The 16,026-nt window shown below is 41.8% G+C and overlaps 1 protein-coding gene across 3 annotated transcripts in view; it reads left to right on the top strand.

The window, feature by feature from the left end:
* The window catches only part of ZFYVE9 (zinc finger FYVE-type containing 9), a 227,687-nt gene that overhangs the window by 161,263 nt on the left and 50,398 nt on the right, over nucleotides 1-16,026 (top strand). For all 3 annotated transcript variants that reach the window (XM_053693478.1, XM_053693477.1, XM_053693479.1), the window contains exons 14-15: nucleotides 1,986-2,066; nucleotides 12,613-12,775. In XM_053693478.1, coding sequence (XP_053549453.1) covers nucleotides 1,986-2,066; nucleotides 12,613-12,775 — 244 coding nt within the window. The remainder of the gene's footprint in view (nucleotides 1-1,985; nucleotides 2,067-12,612; nucleotides 12,776-16,026) is intronic.

Here is a 16,026-nt window from a genome sequence, read left to right as displayed (position 1 = left end):
TATTCGGTTTGCAGGGTCTCTGAGTTAGCGGCCTTGCAATCTGAGCCCCCTTACCTGGTTTTTCATGCTGATAAGGCTGTGCTTCGCACTGTGGGTTGGGATTTCTTCCCAAGGTGGTGTCAGATCGTAACATCAATCAGGAGATAGTAGTTCCTTCCTTGTGTCCTAACTCTTCTTCATCTAAGGAAAGGTTACTGCATAACTTGGATGTGGTTCGAGCCTTGAAGTTTTATCTTCAGGCCACAAAAGATTTCATATAACTGGAAGAAGAGGCGATCAATCCGGATGATGGTGAGAGTAAAACGTAGCTTTTATTCAAAATGCAGATATAAAAACCTTCAGAGCCACAGATCAAGTTCAAGGTGTTGTGTATCAGATTGGCACGAAAGATTTCAGACAGACTTCGTCCTTGTTTGTGGTGTATTCAGGGAAGCGTAGAGGGCAGAAGGCCTCTTTTTAGTTGAGGAGCGTTATCCATTTGGTCTATGAGACAGCGGGACATAAGCCTCCTCAGAGGATTACGGCTCACTCAACTAGAGCTGTGGCCTCTTCTCGGGACTTTAAGAATGAGGCCTCTGTGGAGCAGATTTGTAAGGCAACTGCTTGGTGCTCCTTACATACATTTACAAAGTTTTACAAATTTGATGTCGTTGCTTCGGCAGAAACTGTGTTTGGGAGAAAGGTTCTGCAGGCTGTGGTGCTCTCAGTATAGGATCCGCCTCCTTTTACCCTGCCGTTTTTTGTTCATTCAGTGTCCTCTTGAGCTTGGGTATTTGTTCCCAGAAGTATTGAATGAAGCAGTGGACTCTTCTCCCATTAAGATGGAAAACATAAACTATGCTTACCTAATAATTTTAATTCCATCTGTGGGAGGAGAGTCCACTGCTCCCGCCCGTTTGCTGCGGTGGGCGGACCTAAATTTAATATTTTTATGTTCCTTTTTCCCTTGGCAGAATGACTGTGGGGTGAGGGGAGTGGGGGAGGTATTTAAAGGGGCACTGAACCCAAATTTTTTCTTTCGGGATTCAGATAGAGTATGTAATTTTAAGCCACTTTATTTACTCCTATTATCAAATTTTCTTCATTCTCTTGGTATCTTTATTTGAAATGCAAGAATGTATTTTTGGTGAACAACCTGGGTTGTTCTTGCTCATTGGTGGATAAATTCATCCACCAATAAAAAAGTGCTGTCCAGATTTCTGAATGAATAAAAAAGCTTAGATGCCTTATTTTTCAAATAAAGATAGCAAGAGATTGAAGGAAAATTGATAATAGGAGTACATTAGAAATTTGCTTAAAATTGCATGCTCTATCTGAATCATGAAAGAAACATTTTGGGTTTAGTGTCCCTTTAAGCCTTTGGTTGGGGTGTTTTTGCCTCCTCCTGGTGGGCAGGTTTTAATTTCCCACGAGTAATGAATGAAGCAGTGGACTCTCCTCCCATAGATGGAAATGAAATTATCAGGTAAGCATAATTTGTTTTTTTAATAACTGATCACTTAAACTCTACTTTATTTTTAGTGATTGTAAATCCTAGTGTTTGTTAAACTCTCTGATTTACCTCCACTTTAATTCTGAAATTTGTACACTTTTCCATTCCTGCTAGTAGTATAAATGTGTAACGCTGCTGTATTACACACAGCCATTGCTTGCACACTCTAGTGACCCAAAACTGTCCCTAACTGCTGAGAGGAAAACCTCAGTCACAACATTGCTTTATGGTTCATATTCTTTTAGCATATTAACAAATATCATTTAAAAAACTAAAGCTGCATATTATTCTCAGGCTAATCTTCTGCATTGAGCACATCATTCTATCTAGCATTTATTTAGTATTTAATGTCCCCTCAAAAAATTTTGACTGTTATGTTTGCAGCTGTAAAATATTATGGTCATTTACCTTCTGCTGCCAGAGCTATACATGTTCCTTTCTATCCACCGGTATTGAATGAAATAACATCTGTGTGACCGTCTTGTTGTTGTAGTGACTGGCGCCAGCTTCTTTGTGTTCAGTGGTGCACTGAAGGCCTCTTCAGGTTTCCTGGCAAAGTCCAGCATTGTGGAAGGTAAGATACGTTGTAAGTCCTAGAACACTATAGAGAACACTGGCATATGGCACTAGAGGTATAGGTGAGCACGGGGGACAGAGGGAATTGTCCCTAAAGCTTAGGTTATAAGAGTGTGATTACGTAAAAACCTAATTGAAATTCTTTAAAGGGATAGAAAGGTCAAAATTAAACTTGTATGATTCAGACAGAGCATGTCATTTTAAGACACCTTTAAAATCACTTCTATTGTCAAATATAATTTGTTCTCTTGGTATCCTTTGTTGAAAAATATGTACATATTCTACACTAGTGGTAGCTTTTTTTTTTTTTTTTTTTTTTTAATCCTTTTTATTGTGCAGAAAATAATTGCATTACAACAAAATATACCATAATAATCTCATAACAATACAGGATATACTTTACATTGGTATATCACATTTCAGAGAAAAATTAATTTCAAGGTATAATCTTTGGAGTATCATAACAATACAGAACGAATTTTCTAGGAAGACATACCATTTCCATAATCAAAAATGCATTCAATGATTTATCTGAATAAGATACCGTCACAAAAAAGCAAAAGAACATATTTTCCTTGTGTCTTAAACTTCCTCAATTAACTGTTTTCCTAAAAAAAAAAAAAAAAAAAAAAAAAGGGGGGGGGGGGGGGGACTTGCCTCCTATCCGTCAGATAGATCTTAAACTTAGTACCAGGATGAGGGAAAAACATTTCTTATGATTAATGCTGCAAAGTTATCGGTCTTATGGAATGGTCTCGTAAGATTAAATTGGATATTCACGGGACATAACAGGATGATTTCCAACCATTTAGCAAAAAAAGCTTGAATCTGTTTAACAGAGGGTGTAGCAGTATTAAATTGTTCAAAAATAAATTGCTTGTTTGAAAATAGCTATTGATGGTGCAAACCTTTTTTTACAATTCCGTAAAATTAAAATACGGCCGATCATTATAGCAGTGTTAATCAAGTTAGGTTTTTTTATACCGGGCCAAGAGAACAGGAAAAAAAATATGGAATAATTCTAAAAAAATTCTAACATCGAGTGTTGTATTAAGCCAATACATTACCTTAAGCCAGAATTGTTTTATTTTTTAGCAGAACCACAGCCAATGTAGTAAATCCGCTAGAGCGCCATTACATTTGGGGCAATTACTTGTTCCGCTATCTGCCCATTCAGCTGATTTTTTTAGTCGTAATATAAACATTGTTAATTAACTTAATATGCTGCACTTTCCAGGAACAGGAAATGGGGGCCTCTTTAACCCATTTAATACTTGCTTTAATATTCTTTGTTATGTCTTGGAAGTGAAACCTCCATTTTATTAACAATCTATCTAAAGCTAGTTGACCTTGTTTGTCAAGTAGTATTTTATACAGTAATGAGATAGAATGTATTCCAAGTCTATGTAGGTTAATATAATCTCCTAGTTTCCCGAATTGACTTACTTCTTGTATTGTATTTACATATTCAGAGAGATAATGCCTAAATTGTAGGTAGGCATAAAAATGATTTTTGGGGGTATTATATTCCTGTGCTAGGGATTCAAAGGTTCTTATTGTATGAGTTTCTCTAGGCATTGGACTACATATGTCAGACCTTTTTGTTCCCAAGACCTAAATATCCCAGAATCTTTCCCAGGTAAAAAAAAGAGGATTACCTCCGATAGGTAAAAGGGAGGAGAATTGGAAGTCAAGAGCCTAGCAAAGATTTTTGCCATGCAATAATAATATTACGGAATGCATATAGGTTTCGTACTTTTATTGGGAGTTGGGGTATAGGACAATGGATAATGGCTTTTAGTGTAAATGGAGAGACTAGTTTCTCTTCAATTTGCAGATTTGTAAAATAATTCCTTCTATAGTGATCCAATCAACTGCCAAGCGTGCTAATATTGTAGTGTTATATCACTTTATCTAGGAAGGCGAATCCACCATATTCTGGTGTTTGGGATAACTTACTTATAGATAGACCGTGTCTTTTCCCTTTCCAGATACATTTAGTGCAGTCCTTGTTGAAGTGCTTTATATCTTTATTTAAAATATCTAAATTTATTTAAAATATATCAGCATGATATAAACTACTTGGGGAAACAGGATAGTTTTTATTATCATTATTTTAGTTGTTAATAATATAGGAAATGTGGACCATTTTTGCAGTTTCCTGGAGGCGTTTATAAAAAAAAAAAAGGAACATAATTTAGTTGGTACCACCTTTTTGGGTCTTTATGCAGGTTAATCCCAAAGTATTTAATAATCTCTACCTCCTTGAAAGGATGAGATTTAAAACTATGTTTATTCTAATTGATCCAAAGGTCTTCAGATTTATTTAAGTTAAGTTTATTGCCTGAAAATGAGCTGAAAAGATCAAAAATATTTAGTGCAATAGGGATCTTTTTTCTGGTATTTTTAAGACAGAGAAGATCGTCCACATACAAAGATAGGACTATATTCCTATATTATTCCTTTTAATTCTTCTCTAAAAAAGATGGCTAAAGGTTATATCACCAAGTTAAATAGGAGGGGAGAAAGAGGGCATCATTGTCTTGTCCCTTTATATAAGGGGAACATAGAGGTTAGACTACCATTTACTAGGATAGATGTTGTGGGAAAATTGTATATTGATTTAACAAATGTAATAAAATTCCCTGAGAATCCAATATTTATTGAGGGAGGTGTATAAGTGATCCCAGATTAATGAGTCAAAGGCTTTCTCAGCGTCTACTGTTAAAGTGTGAAGTCTTGATTTATGGGAGAGTTATGTTTATGGAATCTATTCTAGAGATCTTCTAAAAGGATTGTCACCTTACGGATATTTTTAATTGAGGATCTACCCGCCATGAAAACCCTTTTGGTCCTCATGTATGATCTGATTTAATCCTTCTTTAAGTATATTAGCAATAATGGAAGTAAGTATTTTATAATCAACATTTAATAGTGAGATAGGTCTATAGAAGTAAATTGGAAAGTTGTTTAAAGTTGTATTTTCTATCTGAATCCTGAAAGAAAAAATGTTTTATGTCCCTTTAATTGTGTTTCAAACTTTGCAACCTCCTCATTAAATCATGTATTAGTAATAGAAGCATTTCCTCCAGGAAACCTATAAATGTAGAATGTAGCATTTTTTAACAAGTAAAAAAAGAAAAGGCAGACTAATAGCAATGTGAATGATAATGGGTGTCCTTGGCCCCAGTACATTTATATAAATACATATATAATGTATATATTTACATTCCCATATAATATAGATAAAGTAACTGGTTATGTATTTATATAAATGAGCATAAGAGAGTAAGACCTGTATGCAATGCTGCCCTGTAATATGTGATCCGGCCTTTACTTCCCATGGGTCGGAACAGAGAAGGGATCATTCAGTACTTTGAGTTGTTGCTGCATTTAGTTTTTACAAATCGGAACAATTTATCACAGTGGCATAAAGTGCTCAGGTGGTGCCCATGGTGCAGTGCTCAGGAAAATGACAACAAATGGGGATACCTTACATAGACTTAAAGGGACAGTTAATTCCAAAATTGTTATTGTTTAAAATTATAGATAATCCCTATATTACCCATTCCCCAGTTTTGCATAACCAAGCAATGTTATATTATTTTACTTTTAACCTCTGTAATTACCTTTTATCTAAGATTATTTTGACAGCCACCTGATCACATGGCTACTTATTTATTATCTATTGACCTGCATTTTAGCCAATTAGAGCAATGTTATCCACAACCCACGGACATGAGCACAATGTTATCTATATGACCCACATGCACTAGCAGTCTTCTGTTGTGAAAAGCTAATAAAAGCATGTGATAAGAGGCTGTCTGTAGTGGCTTAGAAACAGGCAGAAATGTAGAGGCTTAAATATTATAAAGTATATTAATATAACAATGTTGGTTGTGCAAAACTGGGGAATGGGAAGTAAAGGTGTTATCTCTTTTGAAACAATAACAATTTTTATGTTGACTGTCCCTTTAAGGGTCCATCCAAATAATTTCCAGAAGTCAAATATTTTCCACCACAATCAGGGATCATCTGACCGATGCCCTGCGCTACCAATGGAAATTCACTCTGGTTTCCATTTAGTGTTACATGTAAGAAAGGCTTTAGAGGCCTTGGAGGGGTTCTGGTCCCCTGTTTTTAGCACAACAGTTGGACACCCCATTTTGAGTTGATGCTCACTCCACTAGATCAGTGGCAGCATCTTGTGCTTGTAAACCAGATTCATCATTAACGTAACGAAAATTGTGAGTTGCTTATATGATACATTTATGCTATTGATTATGGGAAAAGCAACATTCAGGCTAAGTCCATTATCAATGCTGAATCACTTTGATCCCTGTTGCTCTGGCTGTTTTAATGGTCTTTGAAAACTGATACAACCTGCCCACTTGAAATATACTTGTTTCCTGTATTTTCAATGTGTTTATCTAATTTGTCCTCATCTAATGGATTGGAATTAGAGAACGCAGCCAAAAAATCCCAGAAGCTTGCATTTTTTCCCCAATGGCATGGAGAGTCCACAAATCCATTCTAATTACTAGTGGAAATTCAACTCTTGGCCACCAGGAGGAGACAAAGAACACCCCAGCAAAGCTTTATGTATCCTCCCACTTCCCACAATCCCCCAGTCATTATTTGCCTTATTCATCTAGGAGGATGTGCGAAGATGGTGTCTGAAGAAAATCAAGTATTTAATCCTTTAATGGGTACTTTTCCCTGTAAGCAAGGATTGGGGCAATGCTGTGTCCATGTAATCCTCTTTAGTAAGAGTAATTGTGGCTATTAGCTGTTGGAGGTCGGTGAGTTAGTCCTTACTTTAACTCCTACAATTATGATAACCCCTATATAGAAAACCAGGGTTGGTTACTCTGATTTGGTTTTACCTTCAGGTCCCTGTCAGCGATCGGATGAGGCTAACAGACCTGAAGCTGCTTTGACTGCTCCACAGCAGAAGACCTTGGAGGGTAAGTCTTTTCATATATATTTCTTAGGACATGAAGTTGTAAGATAAAGGACTAGGACAATCTGGGACCTAGTGGGAACTGCTACCCTCAGAAGTGATTTGTTTTTTAATGAAGATATATCCTCAAAATGTGGGATATTTTGGAGCAGAGCAGATTCCTGGGCTAATCCAGTGAAAGATCAATGAGAAGTGATGCTGCTTCTATAGCCTTATGACGGGTCAGATAGTGTAGAGGCCCAGGTTTTTAATGTATGTAGCCTGTGTGTAATGTCCTCACGCTCCTATCTATGACCGGTTTTACCTTAACTGAAGGTATGGGTTTAATTTCCTAATCTCCTTATAAGGAAACAAGAAAGAGCCTCTTTACTGTTCAGGGGTTATCTGTTTAAGACAAATTTAACTAATAACGTTTTCAGTCTCAGGCTGAATTTGTGAGGACAGTGAAGGGACGGTGAAGGGTCTTCCATATAGGTAGGGCTGCAACTTCTTCAAAGCCCATACCAGCGCCAGACACTCTTTCTCGACAGCCGTGTAGCCTACTTCCCGGGGTAACAGTTTTCGACTGAGGTAGGCAACGGGGTGGTCCTTTCCTTCCTCATCTGTCTGACTTAGTATGGCCCCCATCCCAAACATGGAGTCATCTGTGTGGACAGAAAAGCGTTTGGCTGGGTTAGGAGCGGCCAGTACTGGAGCAGAGATTAAGGCAGATTTAAGACTCTGGAAGGCTTTTTCACACTTGGGGGACCACAGGACCTGTCGGGGAAGTCGTTTACGGGTCAGGTCAGTCAGGGTTTTGGCGAGGGTGCTGTAATTGGGGACAAACCTCCGGTAGTAGCCTGCAGTACCCAGAAAGGTAAGGACTTGGGTTTTGGTCCTGGGGTGGGCCAGTTAGCCACTGCCTCGACTTTGGCCGGTTCGGGTCGCTGCTTACCGCAGGCGACTCGGTGGCCCAAGTATTGAACCTCACAGCGCCCAATGGTACACTTATCTGGCTTCAAGGTTAGTCGGGCGGCTCAAAGACGATCTAAGACGACACCTAGGTGGACCAAATGGTCCTCCCAGGTCTCTCTATAGATAGCGATGTCATCCAGGTATGCACAGGCATAGTCCTGGAGGCCATTTAACAGGCGGTCTACCATTCTTTGGAAAGTGGCTGGGGCGTTCTTCATTCCAAACGGCATGACCTTAAACTGGTATAAGCCGAAGGGAGTGATGAAGGCAGTCTTGGGGATGGACTCAGGGTCGAGGGGAATTTGCCAATAACCCTTGCATAGGTCGAGGGTGGTCAGGAAGTGGCCCCGGGCGATTCGATCTAACAGGTCATCTACTCGGGGCATGGGATAGGCGTCAGTGGTGGTTCTGTCGTTGAGTCTACGGTAGTCAACGCAGAACTGGGTAGTTCCGTCCTTCTTGGGTACTAACACTACCGGGGAGGCCCAGGGACTTTTGGACGGTTCAATGACACCGAGGTCCAACATTCCCCGGAGCTCCCGGTGCATACTTTCCCTGACGGCCTCTGGGACCCTGTAGGCAGCCTGTTGCAGGGGGGGGGGTCTGTCCTGGGGTCTCCACCCGGTGGATGGCTGTGATGGTAAACCCAGGGACAGTAGAGAACATGTCATTTCTCAGTTCTAGGAGTCGCCGGACCTGCCTTTTCTGTCTGGGCTCTAACCTGTCGTCTAGGGATATGTCATTCACCCCCTGGGGGGCGTCAGGTCCGGGCAGCTCTGGCATTGGAAGACTTTCAGAGTCCTCCACTGCCGGCGCACAAATAGCGGCCACATCTCTGAGTCTTTCTATGTATGCCTTCAACATGTTCACATGAAAGGTCCAACGGATCCTTTCATCTGAACACTTCACTACCAGGTATGTGGTGTTGTTCAGTTATTCCACAACCCGGTAGGGTCCTTGCCAAGAGGCCTGTAGCTTGTCTGTTTTGACAGGCTTCGGGGCGAGGACCTTCTGTCCCACTATCAGGGTTCGGGTACGGGCATTGCGATCGTACCATCGCTTCTGTTTGTGCTGAGAGGCCTGAAGGTTCTCACGGACCTGGGCTGCCAGGTCCTGGAGCCGGTCCCTGAGCTGGAGTACGTACCCCACGACAGAGTGCTCTTCTCCCCCTGTGGCTCCCTCCCAGTGGGCTCGTACCAAATCTAGCGGGCCCCTAACCTTTCAACCATACAGTAGTTCAAAGGGGGAAAACACCTGTGGATTCCTGAGGCACCTCTCGATATGCAAAGAGGAGATGCGGCAGGAATTTTTCCCAGTCCCTGTGAGTGGCCGAGAACGTCCGAAGCAGTTGCTTTAGGGTCCCGTTAAACCTCTCACACAGCCCATTTGTCTGGGGATGGTAAGGGGCGCTGTGCAGGGGTTTAATCCCGCACAACTTCCTGAGTTGTTGACCGATTTCCGCAGTGAACTGTGTTCCCTGATCGGAAACCACTTCCCGAGGGAAGCCTACCCTGGTGAATATCTGGAGCATTGCATCTGCTATGGTCTCTGCCTGGATATTGGCCAAGGGGATTGCCTCTGGGTATCGGGTGGCATAGTCTACCACCTTAAGGATGTATTCCTTCCCTGAGGGGCTGGGCCGAGCTAATGGCTCCACAATGTCTACTGCTTCTCGGCTAAAGGGTTCATCAATAATGGGCAGGGGATGGAGGGGGGCTTTCGTATGATCTCCCGTCTTTCCTACCTTCTGGCAAACCTCACTTTACAGTATTTTTTAATATCGGCTGTAATGCCTGGCTAGAAGAAGGTTTGAGTCAAGCGGTGGTGGGTCCTTTGTTTTCCTAAGTGGCCAGCTAAGGGAATGTCATGCCCTATTTTCAGCAGGTTGGACCGAAACTTCTTCGTTACGACCAGCTGGCGTTTGGGCACCGGTCCTTTTCTCCTCTTGGAGATCCGCTACAGGAGCTTGCCCTCCCACTGGAACCGTTCATCTCCGGGGCCCTGGGCGTCGGCACCTACTTGGTCTCGGTAAGGGGCTAGGGTCGGGTCGCTCAAGGTCTCTTTGGCGAAGTCGGAAGGGGTTGCCCAGGAGGGGGTGTCGGCAAGTTCGGGTTTAGTGGGGACGGTTAGTCGGGGTAAGGTAGGAGTCGGGACAGTAGGTCTTAGCTGGGTCCCCGGAGTTGGTGAAGTGGCTTGGCATCTGGCCTACTGGCGGTAGTCACAGGGCAGGTGTCCGGAGAGGTATTCTCCAAAAAGGCAGAGACAAGGAGGCCGAGGTTGTTTCCCAACAGGACCCCTACAGCGAGGGTCCGTCCAGTGCAGCCAGAGGGGGGAATAAGGTGAGGCTGAATAAGAGAGATGGTGGCCCCCGTATCTCTCATTCCTTGAGCCGCCTGCCCGTTGACCCAGATATCTTGCCAATGTTGGTGTCGGTTGTCTTGGCCCACTGAGCTGACGTGGTGCAAGACACACACTTCTTCTCCTGTCCACTCAGCATATGGGTCGGAGCTCGCTGTATGCGCACAATGGGCAGCAGCCTGGTAGGTGCGGGCTTGAGGAGTCCCCCACAGAGTTGGTGCAGGGTTCCTTGGCGGCTGGGCTGGGGGGTTTCTTTGTCTTCTTGGGCAGTTCCGTACCACATGGCCGGGTTGTCCACACCCATAACACCCCCGGGAATTGCTGCCTCCAGCCGGGTACACAGGGGGCGGTCGGGTCTGGGGCTGCCTAAAAACTGTTGGTGGTCACGCTGGGGCTGGAGCGCGGAGCGGGTTGCTAGCCGGAGGTCTGTGGCCGCCTAGCACCGGGCATCCACATACTGATCGGCCAGGGCGGCGGCTTGGTCAGCTGTTCTGGGTCCTTTGTCCTTTACCTAGTCCCTTATCTCTGTTGGGGTGCGGTTGTAAAACTGCTCCAGGAGGAGGAGTTGAACAGCTCCATCTAGGGTGGTGATGTGGCACCCAGTAACCTTTGGAGTTCAAGGACTGAGCTAAGCGGTGGGCAAACTCTGTATATGGCTGCTCCTCTTGTCTTTGTAGCCCCCGGAATCTTAGCCAGTGAGCCTCTTGTAGAGTTTCAGAGTTTTCAGATTTTTAGATCTACAGTGTGCCCCCCCATCCTATTGTCCATGCGGATAAGGCGGTCCTTTGTATCAATTTAGGATTTTTTCCTAAGGTAGTTTCGGACCGCTCTATTAATCTGGAAATTATCGTACCTCCTTTATGTCCTAATCCTTCTTCTCATAAGTATCGTCCGTTACTTAACCTGGTCATAGTGCATGCTTTGAAGTTCCACCTGCAGGCTACTAGGGATTTTTGATTTTCTGCCCTTTTTGTGGTGTTTTTCTGGTAAACGTAAGGGCCAGAAGTCTTCTTCTACTCTCTCTTTTGGTTAAGTAGTGTCATTCGGTTGGTCTATGAGACAGGCTGTCTGTTCTTCCTGGGCCTTTAAAAAAATCTGTAAGGCGGCCACTTGGTCTTAGTTGCATTCTTTTTCCAATTTTACAAATTCTTTGTTTTTGCCTCGGCTGAGGCTTCTTTTTGGAGGAAAGTTCTTCAAGCAGTTGCCTGTCTTGTTATCCCTCCCTTCCATTCTGTGTCCTCTAGCTTGGGTATTGATTCCCACTAGTAATTAGAATGGATTCGTGGACTCTCCATGCCATTGGAAAGAAAACAAAATGTATGCTTACCTGATAAATTATTTTCTTTCCTGGCATGGAGAGTGTACAACCCGTCCTTAAGTAATATCGAGACAGCTTTTGTCAGGCACCTCTATACCCTTGTGTCCTCTTCTCTTTCCATATTCCTTCAGCTGAATGACTGGGGGATTGTGGGAAGTGGGAGTGCTTTGCTGGGGTGTTCTTTGCCTCCTCCTAGTGGCCAGGAGTTGAATTACTACTAGTAATTAGAATGGATTTGTGGACTCTCCATGCAAGGATAGGAAAGACTTTATCAGGTAAGCATTATTTTTTTTTACAGCAATAAAGAAGAATCGGAATGAGGGTCTATACCAGTTAAATGGTTTAGCTTCCGTATCTGCAGCATTTGGAAAGAGAGTTTTGTGAACTTCAATTCATGTTTAGTAACTCGTAGTTACCCATTTAAAATATATATAAGGGTTTTCACAGATAAGTTAACATCATATGGGAGGAAGCAAGATCTTTACTTACCTGTAAATCCTTTCCTTCACATTCTAGTTGCTAGCACAAGCCTAACAAAGGGCTACATTTATTAAGCTGCACTCTCAGCGTTTTCAGCTATGTGGAGCAGGTTTGCATTAGTTTGCCAGCTGCCACATATTTAAGAAGCAGAAACTGCTTCTTTTCCCACTCTGCCACCCCAGAGGTGGCAAGATCAATCACCCCTGACATTTACTTGTACTGGGTGATTGACATTCCCTGCTCTAGCGCAATAGATTGCCCCACAGCAGGGGGCAGCATTGCACAAGAGGATTACATTTTGCTGTGCGTGGCAATTACAAGAAGACGGGTTCACTACTTGTGAACCTGTCCGCTTGCAGGGATAGAAAATCTAGCCCAGAATCTTCCTTAATATTCTGCATTTTTTTTATACATTTACACAAAGCTTTAAGCCATAAATGTAATCTTGCCTTGGTGTGCTATTTTTTACAGACGGTGTCATGGTTCAGATTACTGCAGAAAGCATGGACGCCCTAAGGCAAGCGCTGAGGGAAATGAAGGATTTCACTATCACTTGTGGGAAGGCAGATGCAGAGGAAACTCAGGAGCACGTCTATGTGCAGTGGGTAGAGGACGATAAAAACTTTAACAAAGGGTGAGACAGCTTTGGAGACTACCAAGGTCACTAACAAAACCCTTTAAAAAGACAGTCTACTTAATTTTTTTTATTGTTTAAAAGGATAGATAACGCTTTTACTACCAATTCCCCAGCTTTGCACAACCAACATTGTTACATTAATATTGCAAGTACAATCAATTAAATTAAAACAGCTAGACACTCAATCATCCTCCCTCAGACATGCTCACAAATATTCCTACATACTTTGAAGACTTCAAGCTCTTTAAGTATAGTTGAATTAAATCTCAAACTACTACATAGGTGGTACTACACACCCCGTAGACTTCACAAACTTTTCCACAAGTCAAACAACAAATGCTGGAGATGTGGACACGTAGGGAGCGATATGGCACATATGTGGTGGTGCTGCTCGACACTACAGACATTCTGGAGACAGATCATTGAAGAAATTGAAGTAATTTTAGAATCTCGATTCCCACTAGACCCCCTAATCTGGCTTTTGAATAAACCTCCCCCTCTAAAATACAAACCATTTCTAAGATTATTTACCATAATGACGAACAGTGTTAAACTTCTAATAGCCAAAAACTGGAAAAGTAAAGACATCCCCCACAAATACATGTGGATATTACAAACATCGGAGTTGATAAGACTGGAGGAGATACACTACCTAAAACACGACACAATGCACATTTTTGCAGAAATAACCTCAACATGGGAACACTATATAACCATGATAAAAGAAAATAGGGGAGATATTCCAATAGATATAACTATATGACTGGCATGGAATAATATTGTCTCAGCGCTCCAACTAACTATTGAATGTTCTCTGACAGCTGGTATCCATTGAATGTATGTACGCTCTTTATTATTATTGGTTGTTCTTCAATATATTGATTGTTTAACCTACATATCTATAGGCTTACTCACAATCACATATAATGGACTGATTAGTGACTTTTAAATTTGATAAGTGATGTGAGCAAGAGTTGTTTTATTGTTTGGAAAAAAATCAGCCTCTGTATACTCAAAGGAGCTGCGTCTCCACTCCTTGTACACTGACTTTATTGAAATAAAGCTGGTTTGGAAAAAAAAAACAAAAAAAAAAAAGGAAAAAAAAAACAGCTAGACACTCCCACACCATAAACAATAAAAATAGGAATATGTTGAATACTGAATAGTATAAAAAAGTAAGAATATATTAAACGCTAAATAGTATCAAAAAGTTTAATTCTGGATAGATATCAAGAAATGAATAAAAATCCACCGGTGGATATAATACATCAAAAACATCAAACATACATACAAAACACATAGAAACCACATAAAAAAAGCAATAGAAACGTTCATATATAAACGCACTCCTAGTTATACTAGGTAAAATAGACAAAGTTTTATGTCAGGTGCAGTCGTAAAAACTCCTTAGTGATACAAAGTTCTGAGTTGTAATACCGGAGCTAATTTGGCCTCCAATGGACTCCACTGGACTTACTCAATGCGGTCTGCCGTTTTGGGATATTATAATGTACTTACTGCACTTGATGTAGTTCTCAAGTATCAGACTCCCTTAGGGCTCTAAATCCTCCTTCCGAAAAAGTTAACTGACACACCACTTACCCACTATGCCTCCTCAACGAGACATCTCTCTCTGTGGTGTAAGCTTGAGCAGACTTGCCTGTTAGACAAGCTAGATTAGCGTCCTTGCTGCGGCTACTCTCTGTCTCCATCTTTCATGACTTTGCAAACATATGACCTTACTTCACCGATAACTGATGATTTTCTTCGTTCCTTGGAACACAAAGCGCTCTGTTGCAATAGTTTAGGTGGACTAAATTAATATACTTTATAACCTCTAAATTTCTGCCTGTTTCTAAGCCTCTGCAGGCCGCCTCTTATCTCAGTGCATGTTATTAGCTTTTCACAGCAACACACTGCTAGTTCATGTGTATATATAACATTGTGCTCACTCCCGTGGAGTTATGCAGGAATCAGCACTAATTGGCTAAAAAGCAAGTTTGTAAAAAGCACTGAGATAACGGAGCAGTCTGCAGAGGCTTAGATACAAGGTAATCTTAAAGGTAAATAGTATATTAATATAACAATGTTGGTAATGCAAAACTGGGGAATGGGTAATAAGTGGATTATATCTATCTTTTTAAACAAAAACATTTTTCAAGTAGACTATCCCTTTGATCAAACATGGAGACGTGGTGGGTTGCACTGTCATAGCAAAAGAACACAGGAACCTTGCGTAGCTAGAGACCCCTCTCTACCCTGTACTCTATTTTAGCCTTGATTTGCTTGATTCCTAGACTTCTGTACTTGTACTATACACACGGGTCTCTGTGCTGCCCAAAGCTGGGTTTTCTTAGGCACCACACTCCTTTGGACATTTGAATGATTTCCATGCACCACACTCCTTTGGACGTATGAATGTCTCCGGGGCACAACACTCCTTTGGATGCATGAATTATGAGTTCCCAAACTCCTTTTCTTTAAAGAAGCATGTTGTTCCCTTACGTGTGTATATGAACTAAGGTTGATATCAATTTGTGCTGTGAGAGATTATCTTTACATTACTTACATATTGGATACCAACTTGTACTATACACACGGATCTCTGTGCTGCCCAAAGCTGTGTTTTCTTACACCTTAGTTATGCATCGTAATAATGAACATATGAATGACTCCCAGGCACCACACTCCTTTGGACGTATGAATGACTCCCAGGCACCACACTCCTTTGGACGTATGAATGATTTCCAGGCACCACACTCCTTTGGACATATGAATGACTCCCAGGCACACATTTCTTTGGTCATATGAATGACTTCCATGGTCATATGAATGACTTTCAGGCACCACACTCCTTTGGACATAGTAATGGTTTTTAGGCACCACACTCCTTTGGACGTATGAATGATTTCCAGGCACCACACTCCTTTTGGACATATGAATGATTTCCGGGCACCACACTCCTTTGGACGTATGAATAACTCCCGGGCACCATATTTCTTTGGCCGCATGAATGACTTCCAGGCACCACACTCCTTTTAGACATATGAAAGATTCCTAGGCACCACACTCCCTCGGATATATGAATGATTTCCAGGCACCACACTCCTTTGGACGTATGAATAACTCCCGGGCACCATATTTCTTTGGCCGCATTAATGACTTCCAGGCACCACACTCCTTTAGACATATGAAAGATTCCTAGGCACCACACTCCCTCTGATATATGAATAATTTCCAGGCACAAC

Source organism: Bombina bombina, chromosome 10 (assembly GCF_027579735.1).
Source record: "Bombina bombina isolate aBomBom1 chromosome 10, aBomBom1.pri, whole genome shotgun sequence".
NCBI classification, from domain to species: domain Eukaryota; kingdom Metazoa; phylum Chordata; class Amphibia; order Anura; family Bombinatoridae; genus Bombina; species Bombina bombina.
Note: the sequence above shows the minus strand (reverse complement) of the source record. Positions and strands in the feature narration are given on the sequence as shown.